This window comes from Anthonomus grandis, chromosome 7, assembly GCF_022605725.1.
Source record: "Anthonomus grandis grandis chromosome 7, icAntGran1.3, whole genome shotgun sequence".
NCBI classification, from domain to species: domain Eukaryota; kingdom Metazoa; phylum Arthropoda; class Insecta; order Coleoptera; family Curculionidae; genus Anthonomus; species Anthonomus grandis.
Window position 1 is genome coordinate 31,614,364 of NC_065552.1, and position 19,123 is coordinate 31,633,486.

Below are 19,123 nucleotides of genomic sequence, written 5' to 3' on the forward strand. Positions count from 1 at the left end.
CGATACTATCGCCTCTTGATTTCATCCTCTGGAGCCACCTTGTTTTTAAGACGCAACTTGAATTACCAAAGCAATTGACTGATTGGAAAGAATAGTTCAAGGATGCCCATGTTGCTAGAAAAACAGTTGCAAATGTACGTCATGAGGTTGAAAAATAGACTTTATTATCTTGAAAATAATGGAAATCATTCTCAACAAATCTTAAATGTTTAGAATGGTTTCCATTTGTTTCTTTTTTGTTTTATTTAATAAACAAATACACTACTACATTGAAGATAGCTTTCTAGGGTACCATTGGAAAGCATTAAGAGCTTTCAGACGAGAAGTTAGAATCAGGGAGTTTCCATTTGAGTTTATAATTTTGTTTGGCGAAGGGGCAAAAAGAGAAAACAAATACATTTTTACTTTATTTTGTTTCCCCCCTTGCATGTAATTTTATTCAGATTATAGCTTTTTAGACTCTGACGTAGAGTTTAGACTCTGACGTAGCTGAAAGTACTAATTTTGCTCCTGTGTCTTCTTACCTAAGCTAAGCTTCCCAATATAGATTTGACTCACGGTTTATACTTTAAAAACGAGCAATTCGCCTTTTGTCTAGAATAGGATACCGTGAGTCGTGCCGGCACTTTTTGTAAAACATAAAATCTTAACACGTTTTTTTTTCTTATAATTATATCTTATAGACTGCATGTTTTATAACTAAAAATCATAAAAATGAAAATTATAAGAGACAATTCTTGTTTTTGATACTAGACTCCTTTAAAGTTTCAGATTGCCCATACCACATACTGAGCAAATAAGACATTTGTTTATATGGGTAAGAAAATCTTTAACCACCTTCCTCTTGAAATTATAGATCAATAGACTGTCCTGTTAAATTTAAGACAGCTTTAAAGAAAATTTTGGTCTCAAAAGCTTGGATGAATATTTTAATTTAACTGGAATTGGTAGTCTACTTCTATTTTATATAATTAGTGTATCTTATTATTTATTTTTTATGTATTGTAATGTTGTTGGATTTTTAATGTATGTATATTTAATTTTCTCTACTCAAGAATAACATTCCGTACTCTGTGATATTTTATTAGGATTATTTTACCTTATCATAGCGAGGTCAACAACTCTTATTCCGCTACGCTAGTTGTTATCTTATTTCATATTAATAATGTAAATCGGCCTTAAGTATCTTCTGTCATTTCTATTTGACATTCACATTACTTTCAGCTGTCACTGTTGTTGTTTCTGTCCCACTGAAATAAAGGGTGAAGATGTCGGAAAATCTCGAAAAAATTTTACCGGAAAATTCGGAAAATGAGACGAAAATCGACGGAAATATATCTAACCAGGCGGCTAGTAAAAGGTAGGAATGTTGCCTATTCAAACTACTTGGATTTAATAGTGTATTACTTCACCTAACCCGTTAAATAAATCTAGTGTAAAAGGGCTTGTTTTCCTACCTCTCCCATGAGTTTTCTGATTTATTTATTACCTTTTAATACTATTGACGGGACAAGGCAACTTATAGATTTTTTCATTAACCTCGTATTGAAAACTCATCGTCTGGTATTAAATTCCAAGTCATCATATAAAATTAATCCTGGCTAAATTTAACCTCAAATAAATACTGTACTGGTACAATACACCTATTTCTTAATGATTTAATCATGTTTTTAGAGACTATAGTAAATTTTATGAAGTGAAAGATTAGTTAACTGGCATTCTTCATTCATTTTTTTAGTATAATGTTAAATTCTTAGTTTTAGACAAAATTTCTTCTAATCTATTTATTTTTTAATGCCTAGCCCAACAATATAAATTAGTGGAGACTTATGGTATTTAAAACATGTGAGGCCCAAAAAAAGGAATAAATTTCTAAGTCACCTTGGTAGTATTCCATGGCTCCTTGATCTTCTTATAAGGAGGTCATACTATAACCATAAAAAAATTAAATTCTAAAATAATTATTGACCTGCCACAAAAAACATAACAGACAACATTAACAATAAACATTATTATCAAGTACAACACAATAAAATAACAACAAAAAAATTCCAACTCCTAATCTTTTTTTTATATTTTAATTTATTATTGCCTGTCTTTCAAATTTGCAATGGATCATCACTTATACTATGTAGAATCCCATTCTCAATACTCACAAATAAAATAACCAGAATAGCTGACCATCCGCTGATACCAGTGTATTTAATACTGAACTGGAACCTGACTGTTTGAGAAGAAAAGAGGCGAGAACAGTTAAGAAAGGCTTTTAAACATGTGGTGACACCTTCAAATTTTTATAATTTCTATTCTTCTCTGGCTTAGGGTACTTGTTCAGCTTGATGTAAGTTATTATGTATGTTGTTGATTAATCAGTATTTTTTTTTTATTTTTTTAAACTTGTAATTTCACCCAAAAGCTTGGAGATCTTTTCCACCTGTGTCTTCTTCCTTCAACTTTGGCCTTATCAGTTTTTCCATTGTATCTCCCTGTAATCTTTGTTGTATTTGTTTAAACAGTCTATATTTGAAAGAACTCGTCCATTATCTCAAAAAGACCTTCGTTACTAGAGAAAAAATTAAAACTCTAAGTCTCAGTCTCAAAATATTTCCTGTTATTTTGAGACTGAGACTTATAGTTTTCATTTTTTTTCCAGCCTATATTTGCCAGTCTATTATTTGATCTTCAACCCTGGATATGAACAGATCAATGCAGCATTTTCTGTATTGAACATACAGTGGTATAGCCACATTTTCAGATCAATCAATATCTTTAATATATTGCAATTATGGTTTAAAAGATCTTCATTAAATTTGAACACATAGGTTTTTATGCACCTTTTAGCCGACCTTTGTCCTGGTGTTTGAAAGTTCCAGCTATATTGCAGTTTTTGACTTTGCTGTCAATGGATCTAATTTTTGTCCTGCAAAAGAGAGCCATTAGATATATTCATACATCCTATCTTTGGACATTATAGTTTCGACCATTACACTTAAAATGTATCTCAGAATTTCACACACACAACCCTGTTCTACTTTGGAAAAAAAATCTGTTATATTTGAAAGTATCAAGATTTATAGCCATTTGGTTGGAATTTTAAAAATGAACACTTTGCTGAAGCTGTTCAAGAGTGGGGAAACTGGGTTTAAAGATCGCTCCTTATAGTTTTACTTAGTTTTATGCTGATTGATACTTGTTATTTGTGTATACTTATTTAATAAAATACAAGTATAATGCTTGATGTGATCTATATTGGTAATGTATGACTATCTTACTATGTTCTGGGACCCCTGTTGTTTATTCTGTACATCAACTCACTTACAACTTTAAACATAAACGGTATAATTATTTCATACGCAGATGATACTGTTGTTGCTTTTGACGGAGATACGTGGGAGGAAGTAAAAAAATGTGCTCAAACTGGAATTATGCTTGTAAAAAAATGGCTTGATATATACAAATTAACATTAAATGTCCAAAAAACCAACTATATTGCATTCTCAAAAACTAAAATAAATCGACCATTGTTCACACACTTAGATATTCAAAATCTACCAGATAAAATACAGGAAGCATCAAATGTAAAGTATTTGGGAATTATCATTGATAGTAACATGAAATGGGACTTACATACTGCACATTTAACAAAAAAATTAAATTTCGTAGTCTACAAATTTTACACTATTAGAAATATTTTAGACAGAAATATGCTTATAACCATATACCAAAGTTTAGTGGAATCAATACTAAGATATGGAATATTACTCTGGGGCAGTATGCATTACAATTCTTTAAATCCTGTTCAGATAATACAGAATAAAATATTAAAAATAATCCTTAAAAAACCATTCTTATACCCTACTAAAGAAATTTATAATGAAACCTATATAAACATAAGAACTTTATTCTGTATAACTATTTGTTGCTTCATACACAATCGTGAAAATATTAGATATCCAATAAACCATAACCAAAACACTAGATCTAATGAAGATAATCAACTAATTCTTCCTGTATGCTATAGTGAGTTCGGAAAGAGATCCATTAAATTTATAGGACCAAAACTGTACAATTTATTACCTAAACATATTAGAAACATCAAAAATAAAAAATTTTCAAAAATAGTGAAGGAATATATTGTAAACAATCTTAATAAGTTTAAGTCTGTTGTATCCTAATATTAGTAGATGCCTTCCCTTGTTAAATTGTTTGGGTACTTTATTACCTCACTGTTATTATTTTATAAATATACTTAGGAGCTCATATTAATGTATATATTTTTTCTTTAAATAAGTTGAACAGAAGAAAAATGTTTATTGTACACTGTTCATTTATTACTTCCCATACAGATGCTTGCATCTAGGGGAATAGAACTGCATAATTTTGATATTGTAATAACTTATTATAACTGTGTAACTATAATATGATGTTATAAATAAATAAATAAATAAATAAATAGTTAATTACGGCTTGGTTATTATTGGTTTAAATATTTTTGTGGTAGTGAGATGACACTTATTAGTATATATATATTTTCGTTTATATTAGTGTTATAGGTTAATGCATTTTGTTTTTATTTTTAGTTAGGCTGTTTAGGCTGTTGATACCGTAATAATAAATAAATGACAATTTCAATAAATAAAACCCAACATTTTTGATGAATTAAAGTAGATTCTCTCAGTATGATTGCTGTATGTTTGGCATCCATGATGATACTTAGATCATGAATACAATTTTCGTTTATAGTTTAATTTTGTATTATCATTATTTTCCCTTGTAAATGAGCTTACTGAAATTACGAGACAGTTTTACCACTAACCAAGGCTTAGTGATAGTGGTAACATTGGTTAGTGGTAAAACTGTCTTGTAATTTGAGCATCACGCAAAAGGTTCCAACCATAGGACGACCTTACTGAACATTAAGTAGTGTTAAGCATCACTTACACCTTAAACACAGTTGTGTGCTACAATTGTGGTATACCAGGTTTTGTAATTTCAAATAGTCTTCTAGACTTTTTATTTTTAATAAAAATTTTATGCCATCCGCAAAAATTTCATATACAGGCATCACCCTCAAGATATTTTTCACAAAAATAATAGAAGATAAAGAAATATACCAAAAATAATGTTATCAAAAACCTTTGAGAAGTCAGTGTATGGTATACAATGACAACTACAAGACTGACATCTACATCTGCCATCAACAATCTTTATAAATGACACAAGTGAGATTATATGGTGGTACCAACTCTTAAAAAACCCTCTCTTCTGTAAATTAAAGATTCAAAAATTTTAAATATCTTTGACAAATCATATATTAAGGCTGACTTTGTGAGTGTGTGAGTTTTAAATATTTAATTTTTTTCTGATCCTAATTACCCCTGTCAATAGCAACTAAGTCACTCTACATAGGTTTAATAAGTAGGCTTTGTTAAAAAAAAAATTCTCAATTTCACCATTTAAAGAAAATTATCCATTTTCAACTAGGATAAATTGACAGCCACATAAAAGATGTATATCTTTCTGTTGAGCTTTCATTTTCGTTAATGATAGAAAGTAGTTTTTATGTGACATCCAAATCATGCATTTAACAGGTGTTTGTGAATTTTCTTAAGCTGCCATTTTTTCCAGTATAGTGGTCTTTTTGATAATTTGGGAAACAATTTATAAATTATAAACAAACTGTGCAATTGTACGCCAGTATTAAAAATTGTAGGAAATGCTTGTACAAACTAACAAGGAACAATTGTTTAAACTTGACATGAGATAATAAATTCTGATTCTAATTATGTCCAACCCAACAATAAACACAGATATTTTCAAGACAAGAGGGTTCTATATGTCAAACATTTTATTGATAATTGCAAATTAGAGTGGTATAGCTTTTAAAACTTGAATGAAAAAAGTATATTTTTCGACGTCAATGAGAAACAAACGCTAAGTTGTAACATATAATAAACCATAACAGTAAAGACAGTTTTAAAAAGGTTAAGACAATATTAACATTAAAATTTCAAACATTCAGTAACAAACTTGCACAATTTGGCTTTATAATGGTTTATTTTGGTATTTATAGTTTACCCGGAATTACTGATATTAACGCGTATGCATCCATTTTACGAATTGGTCACTACATTCTGCTACGTCATAGAAAAAAAACCGTTATTATGGAAGACTCTTACTGTTTCTAAACCTTGAATTCGCAAAAAAAAGTTCTAAAAATTTAAAATATTTTAACATATTGCCCGCTAATACTTTTTTAATGTTTTTTTTTTAAGTAATTTTGGTTTTATCATTGGAATATTTTAATACTTGTATTATAAAGTGGCAGAGCACTGAAAAACTTAGTTCCTTGAAAGACCCAAGTACATATTGCATCATTAAACACCATTATTTATTCAATCTTCTTTACTGCTTTCTAACATTTCTTTCTGAATAAGGTATACATTTTGAATTAGTTATTTCAGTAAAAAAAAATAAATAAGAAATATAATAGAGTAAATTTCTACCATTTTAATAATAAATAAAATGTTCAAAAAAATTAATTTAATGATAGTTGTTTGCCTGTTCTCGCTTAATTTAATGGCATTTATCCCAATACAGCGCCAAGAAAAGGCAACGCAATAAAAAGAACAAAAACAATGAGGTGGTAAAAGATGCCCCAACAGAAAATACAGAAGATGCTGCCATAATTAGCTCACTTTCTAATCCGCTAAATACAATTTCTATTAATGAACTTAAGGCCGCCATGGAATTATACTCTTTGTCTCAAAAACCCGCCAAAACCCAGGAGGAGGCCTTAAAGAAATCTTATCAGTTTTGGAATACGCAACCTGTTCCTAAGATGCGTGAGTTTAATTCTTTAATGATTTTAACTTTGTATTACTGATAATTGTAAACCTTTTAGATGAGAAAATTACTGTTAATGAAGCCATAGAACCTGATAAAGAAATAAGTGAAATCAGAGCAGAACCTTACTCTTTACCTGACGGATTTAAATGGGACACTTTAAACCTGGATGATCCTTTAGTTTTAACTGAACTCTATACTTTATTGAATGAAAATTATGTGGAAGATGATGATGCGATGTTCCGGTTTGATTATCAACCAGAGTTTTTGAAATGGTACATGTTATAGGGTTTAATAAATGTGTTTAAACAAGTTATCGTTTTAGGGCGTTACAACCACCCGGCTGGAGAAAAGAGTGGCATTGCGGTGTTAGAGTGGTAAAAAGTGGCAGATTAGTAGGGTTTATATCAGCTATACCTGCAACCTTAAATATCTATAAAAAGTATGTTGAGTGCTTACAGCTTCGTAGCTATATTGCATAAGTCGTTTTCAGGCAACAAAAAATGGTAGAAATAAATTTTCTATGTGTGCATAAAAAGCTGAGGTCAAAGAGAGTGGCTCCAGTGTTAATTAGGGAAATAACCAGAAGGGTGAATTTAACTGGATTATTCCAGGCGGTTTATACAGCAGGAATAATCTTGCCTAAACCGGTTTCTACTTGTACCTACTGGCACAGATCGTTGAACCCAAAAAAATTAATAGAAGTAAGTAATTTCGATATAAATTATTAAAAAGTGGCTCTTTTGCTATTGGGTCTTTCTTAGGTGAAATTTTCTCATTTATCTCGTAATATGACGATGCAAAGAACTTTGAAGCTTTACAAGTTGCCAGACGCTCCAAGAACGCCAGGTTTTCGGAAAATGAAGAGTGAAGATGTTGATAAGGCACATGCTTTATTAGCTAAGGTAGGATTTTTTTTTGACATGTTTTGTGTTTTTACCCTTCAAGCAACAGATAAAAAATTATTTTTTTAATGGAAAAGTTTTTTATGCTTATAGCCTAAACCTACAAATTACAAAGTTATAGTGATATTAATAATTTTACCAAATTTAGGCTTTAGTTGGCTTTAAAATATAAAAATAAAATCAAGTAAATCTAATTAATTTACAATGAATGAGCAAAAACATCGCCATCTCGTTCAGTACATTTCGGAACACACTTAAGCACGCTTCTTGTAGCTTTTAAGATTGATATTGATCTAATTACTTGCCTAGTTCTGTATTTTTTTTTATACACTTCATTCTTTATGTAACCCCCAAAAAAATAAAGTCGAGAGGGTTTAGGTCTGGTGATCTAGGTGGCCAACGAATCGGACTATGTGTCGCAATCCATTTATCATTAAACAGTGTATTAAATAATATTCTTACATCGTTTAGTTGATAAATGTGGTTGTTCGTAATAACGTGCTATTTAAAAGAATAAAGTAAATGCCAAAAATACTGGTTGGGAAATTTTAAATAGGCGTGTAAAACAAGAAAAGTAGAGGAAAGTCTCCTAATATGGGGTACTTTTTTTAAAAACACTGTTATAAAAAAACGAAGTTAATTTTAAACACTACTTCCATATTTTACGATTCATTTTACACTGTTTAAGGATTTGATAAAAGGAAAGATGTTAAAAATTAAATGCAGAAGAAAACATGCAACATTAAAAAAAAGTTGCACCACCCCATATTAGGAGCCATGGTATCCTAATATGGGGTACACCCCAAGTTTGTAATATGGGGTACCCAATTTAATATGTAGTAACAAAAAATAACCAAAATATGTTTGTTTTTTTTTGTATAAAAGTATTATTTATTAAAAAAAAAACTAAAAAAATTGTATGTATTATTTATTAAAGTAAATACCTAAAAGTAAAGCAACCAAAAAGACAAAACAAATCTATTTCGTAACGCAAAAGTCACAAATATAGTGGCTTCTTTCACAATCAGCACACTCAACGTGAGCCCACTTGAAGCAGCCTTGGCACTTCACCCATTCCTCGCCTCTGACATCTTCAGAAAATGGACTTTCTCAAAACATACAAATAGCATCTTCCTCAAAGTTTTCTACCTCGTCGTCGATATGCCGGTTCAGGAGCCGAGTCTGCAGAAGAAGAACAGCAGGATACTGATTTCCTATTTTTTCGTTTTTGTTTAGCCACTGACAATTTTTTTTCTGTTGGTTTGGTTTTAAATAACCAATTTTTCTTTTAGTGCCCGAAGTTGAAGGTAATTTTCTTTTTTCCATGCTGCTTGCCAATTCTTCTTTGTAGGGCGTGCTAGTTATAACCGCAGCTTTACCCCTTCTTATACTCTTTTTTTTAATAATATCTTTAGAAGTAGTTGGAACAGGCATTAAATTTGCAGGAGTAACTTGTTTCAAAGCAGTAATCTGTCTCTCTGGGGTAATCCGTCTCTCAGGGCTTTTTTCTTTTGGCTCGTTGTTATCTAATTCATCCTCTATTGTTTCTATTTCTATATTTTCTTTCTGAACTGTTTCTGCTTCTACTAGTTCTTCACCAGATATATCCTGCACTTCTGCCACAAAGTCATGTTCTTTAAATATGTTTCTGTCATGAGGGAACATTCCAGTTTTTCTAAAGCCGTTGGTGGCCGTGTCCATGGTGGCCGCTTTTATGTAGGCTTTCCCAAAAAGTTCTCCTATCTGATCCTAGCCTGTTACTACACGTCCGGGATTCAACCTTAGCCAGTTAGTAATTTCCTGTGTGTAGTACGTTTTAAACGAAGACATAAAAGCAATATCCAATGGTTGCATCCGATAAGTTGAATGTGGTGGAAGGCATATTATGTGAACATAATTTTCTCGCGCCACAGTTATGACCTCCAAACTTTTTGTGTGGGAATAATGGCCGTCAAGTATTAAAACCACTGGATCATCAGAGCTAGGCTTTGTCAGATTAATAAATTGGCGAAGCCATTCCACAAATATTTCTTGTTGGATCCAGCCAGATATATGGCACGCATATTTTGATCCTGAAGGAGTGCCATTCATAAGCTCCATTTTCATGTTTTTTCGTCGGAAAATTATAAAGGGCGGTATGTATACTCCTGTTGCACTAAAACACATAACTGTGGTTAACAAAGACCCACGCTCAGCGGAGGTAATAGCACCGATTTGTTTTTTTCCTTTTTTTTTCCACGACTTTAACGTGCTTGTGTTGCACTATGGTGAGGCCAGTTTTATCGCAGTTAAAAATTCTGGCTGGATTATGATTTAATTTTTCAAGAAGTGGATCATACAAATCAAAAAATGCTCCAACATTTTCTCTAGTGAAGGTTTAATTCGTGCATATGATATTCCTTGAGGCGTTCGTAATAATAATTCTTTGTGAAGAAATGGTTTCTTCCCAGCAGATTCTTTGGCTACGCTAAATGGATTTTTTATATTATTAGTTTTGCATAAGCTATATGCTAATCTGCACACACTTTTTATGTAATACCAAAAAAAATTCTTTTTATTTCTAAGCAGTGCGAGCAGCGATTCCATTTCTTGTGAAAAGACAATTTTGCGTCCCAGAGAAGAATTCACAATATCTTCAGGATTGCCTTCCATTTTTACGTACCTTTTCAAGGTTGTTTGGGGCACATCGTGGGTTCTCGCACTATTTTTGTAACCCATCTGACCTTGTCTGACAGCTAAAGTTGCTGAAATCATTTGCTGCTTGTCCCAAACTTTCCTTTTTTACTAGGCATCTTTTCTTTCCTTTTTTTTAGGCATCTACAATAAAATATTTGGTATTAATCAAAAAGTAAAAAATTATCTCCTAATATGGGGTACCCCAAATTAGGAATTGATAGGAGCAAATTAGATTTTTGGAAAGGGCGACTTTTTACAAAAATTAAGATGTTTTTTTAAAATCATATTCATTTTTATAAACTACGCAAAATGTAATACAGAATAGTTTTATTAAAAGTTTTAAAACTTACCTTTAAGTCGCTTAAAATATCCAAATCTACAACCGGCAAAAAAACTTTATTTTTCAAACAAACTTATTTTAACCTTAAACGTAAAAAAAACTACGTCTTTGCTTCGAGAAAGGAATAAGCGCTTCTGGCGCATCTTCGTGGTTGGTACGTAATGCAGATAATAGATGTTGCAACTAGTTCTAGACTCAAAATTGAACTACCCCATATTAGGGACTATCCCCATATTAGGCGACTTTCCTCTGAGACTCGGTATATTACCTTTTATCAAAATACGTAATAATATACCAATTATCCCATTTAAAATAAAAAAGTTAGGGTCACTTCCTGTTAAACCGGAAGTGACGAAAAATAAAAGAATATGTCAAAAGATGCTCTTACGATATTTTATTGATATACCAAATTTGATTCGCTTATCTTAAAAAGTAAAAAAATAATTAAGTGTTCCCCTTTTCCTGTGTCACCTAGAATAATCATAAGAGCATCTTTTGGCATATTCTGTTATTTTTCGTCAATTCCCATTTTAAGGAAGTGATTTTTTTTATTTTAAATGGGACAATTGGTATAATGAGATATAGATGATTTATGATAATTATATTTAAAACGAACATAGTATCCCGTTTGAACGTATGTAAAACAGGAATAAATAATATTTTGCGTTTAAATCAACAATTATATAGAACATAGTTAAAGCAAGAAAGAAAAATGGCAATTTAAATCTATCTTTCAAACTAAAGTTTTTAAGTAGACATATTAAAATGTGCTGAGGTAAAAGTAGGTACTTATAAGGAGTGATTATCTTTCAAATTACTTACTAGAATCTTCCTTGGTATGGAGACTTTAAATAAAAACAATATTTTCTCCTTAACTCTAAGGAACTTGCTTCAAAGTAACCTTTTGAGACTATTGTTTCTTTGCTTGTAGTACTTGTCCAAATTTGATATGGCACCCCATTTTACCAAAGAAGATTTCATTCATTGGTTCATGCCCCGAACCAATATCATTGATAGCTTCGTCGTTGAAAACGACGGAAAAATTACCGATTTTGTAAGCTACTATACACTCCCCAGTAGCGTAATGCACCATCCCGTACACAAAACATTAAAGGTAAGAAATCTTAGAAATAAATCTTATCTTATCTTAGAAATAAATATTAAGAATAGTTTAATAGACAATAGCTGTTTAAGACAAATATCAACCTTTTTGTAGGCCGCCTACAGTTTCTATAACGTAAGTGACTCGACCAACTGGATAAATCTTATGCAGGACGCGTTGATATCAGCGAAGCAACTAAATTTCGACGTGTTTAATGCTTTGGATTTGATGGATAATCAAGAGTTTTTGGAAACGTTGAAATTTGGCATTGGAGACGGGAAGCTACAGTACTATCTGTATAATTGGAAGTGCCCACCGATGAGCCATTCGCAAGTGGGCCTCGTTTTGCAATAGACACAACCAATTACTATGTTTAATATTATTATCGGTCGATGTTTTTATATCCTCGCGCAGGCATGAGAATAGTTTTTATTAATATTTTTTTTTTGGTACATGTGAATATATTAGAATGCGCCAGTTAAGAAAGATCATACATTTGCAAAGTTCAAAAAGTGGTTTACTACTCTGAATAAAAAAAATTGCAAACTTAAGGTAATGGTAAGTGCAAAAATATAGCATTATGTAGATTTTTTCTTAGTAAATATCATCCAAATATAAATAAAACATGTAAAAGTAAACAACCATTAATATTTATGCCCAATTTTTTTCGTTGATCGAATGCGGGTAATTATCAGTATAATATAAAGATAAATAAATATTTAAAAATCACGCGGAACTACATTACTTAAAAAAGACGATTTATGTTTTTTATTACAAAAAATAATCGCGGAAGGCATGCGCACTAAATGGGGATTTAATTGGCTATCCCAAGTATCCCCATACTTTTTACACTTTGTTTTCTGACAAGAAAGAAATAGCAAACTAGAAAGTAGAGGAGATTAAAAACATATCGATGGCTTAAACTGCAAACCATCTAACTCCAAAAAGGGTAATTTTATTTAGGAGGAGGATAATCTGATTTTAAACACTCGCCATAAAAATAGAAAGGCTTTTCTTGTTATTATTTTAATCTAAAATTTACTCAGTAATTTTTCTAGTAAAACACGTTTACTTAATTTGATATTTTTTGTATTATCATTATCAATGGATAACTAAAAGTATTTCGGTCATCCTCCACTAAATTTATTTAAAACCATTAATCCTGCATGTTTCGGACATATGAGGGCTGTTCAATATAGACTCAGGCTATGAAAATTTCATTACAAAGAATTATACATCAATGCTTCTGTCACGTTCAAAGTAGTCACCATTCAAGGCGATACATTTATTCCAGCGCCGCTGCCACTCCAAAAACGCGTCCTCGAAGCTCTTCTTAGTCATGCGCTTAAAAATCGCCTCTAAAGCTTTAACAGCAGCATCTCCGGAAGGAAAACGCCTTCCTTTCAGGTCCTTTTTTGCAGTGGGATAAAGAAAAAAGTCGTTCAGTACTAAATCGGTAGCAATTAGACAGCCAGCTGTGTTTATCGTTTCTTCACGAAGCGCAGTAATAGGCGCTCCTGGACCGCATTCCAGTTCACAGCTCTCTCTATCTTTTCGGAAGGCATCGTGCCACTGTAAACACGTGGATTTTTTCATGCAAGCTTCACCGTACACATTCTTTAACTCACGATATGTTTCGAGTGGTTTTTTGTTCGATTTCACCAAAAATTTAATCGCGTAACGTTGTTCTCGATATCCTGACATTGTAAATATTAGAGGCGACTTTCATACATGTTTTCTTCGCAATGTCACTACTTGAGCACTAATGATCAGATCGCTACCAAATTTGTACTGTAAATAGGTATTAGTATATTGTTTCATGTCATGACCACGAGATCGCGCCACCTGTATTACACAGCTGCTCGTGGCGAGAGTCTGAGTCTTTATTGAACAGCCCTCATATAACATGTCCATCATCAGGGTTAAGAATTAAGGGGTTCTGTCAATTCATCTTATAGTTCTAATGCCTCAGATAAGGTTAAAACGAATAAAAATTACATATTAAAATACATGTAAATGGGACAAAAATTGGATTTACTAAAACTTAAAACTACATACTTAAAACAATAGGCCAATAATAATCATATTACTATTATGTTTTATAATAAACTAAATAAGAAAAAGGAACATTATTATTAATTACTCAAATGCAATTTTGATGGGACTATTTATTCTTTATGGACAATGTGCTCAAATTTTGAAAACATTGTATCTAAATTTAAAACCAATGGATAAACAAAGCTTATACTACAAAATACTTCGTTAGCTACTCGTATACGTAAAAGTAACAAAAAAAAGTATTATTATAGGCAATTTTCAAAATGACTAGCATTATTCTCTTAACAATTATAAGATCGTTTTCTAGTGAATATATTCATCGCTCTCCTAATTTCGCTTTCATTTAGCTCTTCAAAACTCGCTGAGCTAGCTCTTCTTTACTGTTTACTGATGTTGCTTACACCCTTTGAATTATGTAACTTCTTAAATAAAAATCAAGGTGTGTTAGATCTGGCGTTCTCGCCGGCCTATGGTCCTGATGTCTAAATCATCTACATCAAACATGACGTACAGTTTTCTTGCTACATTGTGTCCCACAGTGAGGCGCAGCTCCGTCAAAAATACGAAAATCTTGCAATGTCAGATTTTACAAAAAATTACCTACACTTCTCAAAACTTTGGCGGAATTTAGTGGTTTATTATATGCTAAAAATTTTACTTGAAAATCTTTTATAAGGCAAAATACATTTCTTTTGCGTGTGGATTTAAATCAGTTCAAAAATGATTATTTCTTCTATTGAAAATTCCCTCCCTGGAAAATTTAGCAGAATCAAAATGTTTTCACAGACCCTTCTGTGATAGTGGTTTCAAAGCCTCAACTTTGAATAATAAGACCTAAATCGTCCTTAGCACTTCTAATTGAAGCTTTTGGATATGCAGTAAAATATGCCAATAATTCATAATATTATCTTCTTCATTGGTAACTGGCTTTGTTTTATTTAATCCAGGTTTTAATTTAGAGCCAAATTAATAAATTTATTTTGTAACCTTACAAACTTTCGCCGATTCATTGATGGTAGATCTGGCTACATTTCGTTAAATTTTCTACATATTCTTGCTATTATTGGATCACATTGTCCCTGGAAAATAAATAGCCTGATTAAAACCTCATTAACCCAGATACCCCTGAAACTCTTAACGTTTGTTTTTTGTTATATACTTTTGTAAATGTACTTATTGGGTTAAAATAAACATTATTTTCTAGTAAAATTTTTTAGTTCCGCTTTTAGGTTTTTCTGTAAAAGCCGTCGGTTTAAACATACGGTAGCAATATAAGGTACTAAAACTCAATTATTCTTATAAACTTATAAAACTTTATTTAGAAACGAGATTTTTTTTTTAAACCAATAATAATAGATTAGTTTTTAGTACGATAACTTAAAAAACACATTTTTGGATGAAGTGCAACATCACACTTCTGGCATCTGAATCCTGCTTGTTTGTGGCAAAATGCGCATCGGATTTGCTTTTCCTGATAATTCACAAGATGATCATATATGGTACCATCCGATCATATCTGGACTCATAATGCAGGTATTTGCCTGGTTTAGATGGCCCCCGTTTTGTTTCTTTCTTATATGTTTCTAATAATCCCGCAGCAATACACCTCCTAAACTACAAATGGTCCATTTTCCCGCTAGAATGTTTATGAAGTTGCCATGCGTTTTGTTCTGCCATATCCAAAGCATGTCAAAACAAGCAAAAATACCACTTCTTTCCTCTGATTTCTACGCGGTAAAGGCTTATATTTTGGTCAGCCCTATCAACACCGCCCATGTTTTCGTTGTATTTTTTTATCAAACATAGCTGCTCAACATGTATCATTTTCTTTTCTTTCTGAGAGAAGCGTTTGACTTGCTGTGTCGGAAAAGGAGATGTTACATTTGAGGCGATTGTAACAACACTATTTTCTTTTTATTTACATACAATATTATTTTGGTTCTCCTCCAAAAGATAATCAAAACTACCACGGGATTTTTTCTTGAACATACTGGATTTTTCAAGAGGGCAATCTGATAGTCTGTTTTCTCGCAGAGTTCCTGTACATTTGAGCCCCCTGGAGGTCAGCTCAGCCAACAGACGTAATGACGTAAAAAAATTGTTACAAAAGATATGAAATGGAGCTTTTTCACATTGAGACTGAATAATATCAGCAAACTGAAGTACAACACTAGCCCTTAAGCCAAGAGAACGATATTTTTCAGAAATAATAGTTGTGGACCCTTGATACGGCTCAAACCATTCAATGTACCCCTTTTTAGTTGTTCTCACCCATACCTTATAACCCCAACGAATGGGCTTTCCTCGGATGAACTGTTTTGATCCATGACCGCCGTAATAGGGTACCATCGACTCGTTTACGCTATGGCACTCTTCAAGGGGTGCAAATGACTGAATTTTCTCATTCAGAGTAGAAAACAAAGGCCTCAGTTTCGAAAACTTATCGGTATTTTCAAGATTGTTGTTATCATTCAGGTGCAAATTCTGCATTATAAAACTAAAGCGATCTCGAGAAATCGCCGAATAGACTAACTTATTTCCTGCGTCACTGTTATTTTCCCAATACATTGACCGTCGAGGAAATTAGTTGTATCCAGAGAGCAGTAAAACACCAACGAAACATTTTATTTCACTGGAATGTATATCACCTTGGCGATTATGCTGAATAGCATACAAATTGGAATATTTTACAACCAAGTCAATAATTTCGTCATCTATAAACTGAAAAAATAGTTCTAAAGGAGATAAAGAATTTTTTGGACCACGTGCGTTTACCCATTCTGGAAAATCTTGGTTGATGTCACCATTTTTCCAAGAATAATTTGGTTTTGAGGTCGATAATTTTGGTCGTTTTTTCGTAAGAAAGGTAGACAAAGGTAGGTCATCGTCGCTATCAAAATCACTCTTAACTGTAGTTTGGTTAGATCCCTTGTTTTCAAATATTACCTCAACTTCAGTCATCAGGTGACTTCCAGGGAGGTTGTTATCAACTCGTCGTCATCAAGGTTTTCAATTTCTGCCATGAGTTCATGAAGTTTCAAGGGCCGCTTCCAATAACTGCCAATATAAGGAAAAAATCAAATAATACCGGATTTTCCTACTGTCCGTTAAAACGGAAATCGGTATTTGAGGTTATATTTTGCCGGTGATGAAAATTTTTAACTTATTTGTTTACAAGTATAAAGATTGATGTTTTCCAAAATTACTTATTCACAAGATGGAAAAATAATATGAATAGTTTATCAGTATATTTACCTATAATTATCCATTGTTTACAAGAAACTAAGAACCTGTTATTCTAAACACTTTCTCGTATACAGAACTCCCTTTAAGAGGTTAGAAAACAAAATTTCGCTAAAACACGCGTTTCTAACAACGAATAACCCAACGCCATCTAACGCGGAGTGACAGAAGTTTAAATTAAGTTGATCATAAAACACAATGTTAGTTTTTACATTCATTCGTAGCATATTTAAATTAATATATTATGCTACGCTAATTAATTAAACACATCGAAAAAAAAAGCAACTAAACTTATAATTTGGTTTACGTCCTGTTTTTCTCATTTCTCGCAATAGCTGACAATTAGACGTAAAGAGACAATAACCTCTCATACGTAGTATAAAATGATTTTTTCATAAACACCCTACTTGGTTCAGTGGACCTCGATGTTTTGACCCACTGACAATAACCGCATTTCAAATTATTTACCAAATATAAATACTACAACCCTGGAATAAACTAAAAATCACAAGGATCATTGAAAACTAGTCTTAAACTTTTTTCTAAACTTGTTTATAGAACGTACTTTTATACATAATTGGAGGTTTTTAAGAATCGTCAATACTGCTTAAAAAAGTAATCTAACTGATTTTTTGTTGCTCTTGTAAATCTTTTTACTAACTGGCGAAACATATAGAGTTTCTTCAGGTAAATAACAAATATATCCCTTTGTAAAAGCCCTACCTCTGACATGACCAAATGGTAATTTTATTTGATCCAATACAATAAGGGATACTTTTTTTATTGAAGACTCCTTGTATAAATATAGTTTTTCGCTTTTTATGGATTAGAGTAATGAAGTTTCCACCAACGTTACGATTTAATTTACTATAATTTTAGTAAGAGTAGCCACTATAAGTGTGAAACTAGAATAGACTGTAAGATTTTTCTATACAAGGCTAAAGTTTGTTCCAAAATAAATATTTTTAAACAAACTATGCATTGTTCTTAATATTTTGATAAAAGTTTTAAAAAAAGTATACATTGCAAATTTTAGCTATGGACAATAAGAGAAGGTAATGAATGTACTTTTTCACTTTAACGATAGCTCTTTCTGGTAAAATTGCATATCGCCTTTTTTGCTACTTTAACTTAAATAGGTTGGATTCTGTACATACATTTACAGCATTTTAATTATAATAAATCAAGTACTTCTGGTTCTTAACGTTCTGGTATTTCTGAAAGTATTGCTTGTAGAAAAATGTATATACCTTTCCTTAATGGCCACAACTAAATTTGTAAAAAGCTAGTGGGAATAAAGGAGGAGGTCATTAAACAATTCCACTATAATAACCTAAATAACATGCAGCGCCACTATCGAACACAGAGAAAACTTCATCTCATTGAAAATGTCATATCTGTGATATATATAAAAAAAGTATTCAAGTCTTAAGTAATAGTGGCAATATTCAGTAGGCGTTTTAACGAATTGGTAACACATGCCTAATTGAATTTAAGATAAAAAATCGTTTTTAGTCTCGATTTTTGTAACATGATGTAATTTGAATTTTAGTTTCTTAATATATGTAATGTTGTCTTATATTTTCAAACAACCTGGTATTTGTACTATTGTGAATATATTATAATTTTAATGCCGAATTGTTTATTATTGTTATTTAGTGTAATGAAAGTAATAAATTTAATTACCAATCTATTTAAATTGCCAGTCAACCAAAATTTAATGATATTAAAAAGTTAATATGTAGTGCAGGTGTACTATGGTTTTGAAAAAATTCTAACAGGCTAACCTCATCGGGAAATAGTAGAAACAGGAATTATAAATACTTAGATCAAAAATGCAGGAGCTAGATTTTCCCGAGGCCGGAGGAGTGAGGGTGGAAAACTAGATAATTAAAGAATCCGCAGTTTTTATTTGAAACATTTTTTGTCATAACCTAAAAATTTCGAAGAATA

General features: G+C 31.7%; 1 protein-coding gene across 1 annotated transcript; it reads left to right on the plus strand.

Moving 5' to 3' along the window:
- Positions 1-1,225: 1,225 nt before the first annotated feature.
- On the plus strand, positions 1,226-18,801 carry LOC126738468 (glycylpeptide N-tetradecanoyltransferase 1). The gene is made up of 8 exons (XM_050443830.1): positions 1,226-1,360; positions 6,601-6,845; positions 6,905-7,121; positions 7,172-7,288; positions 7,340-7,550; positions 7,611-7,751; positions 11,699-11,881; positions 11,984-18,801. The coding sequence occupies exons 1-8, from the start codon at positions 1,269-1,271 to the stop codon at positions 12,221-12,223; spliced, it is 1,446 nt and encodes a 481-aa protein (XP_050299787.1). The 5' UTR covers positions 1,226-1,268; the 3' UTR covers positions 12,224-18,801.
- Positions 18,802-19,123: the final 322 nt, after the last annotated feature.

Excerpts from the sequence above, each read along its gene's own strand:
- LOC126738468 (XM_050443830.1), top strand. The coding sequence starts at position 1,269 with ATGTCGGAAAATCTCGAAAAAATTTTACCGGAAAATTCGGAAAATGAG. Across the intron at positions 7,122-7,171 it reads CAACCAGAGTTTTTGAAATG|GGCGTTACAACCACCCGGCT; the intron begins GTACATGTTATA and ends TTATCGTTTTAG. Across the intron at positions 7,551-7,610 it reads ACCCAAAAAAATTAATAGAA|GTGAAATTTTCTCATTTATC; the intron begins GTAAGTAATTTC and ends GGTCTTTCTTAG.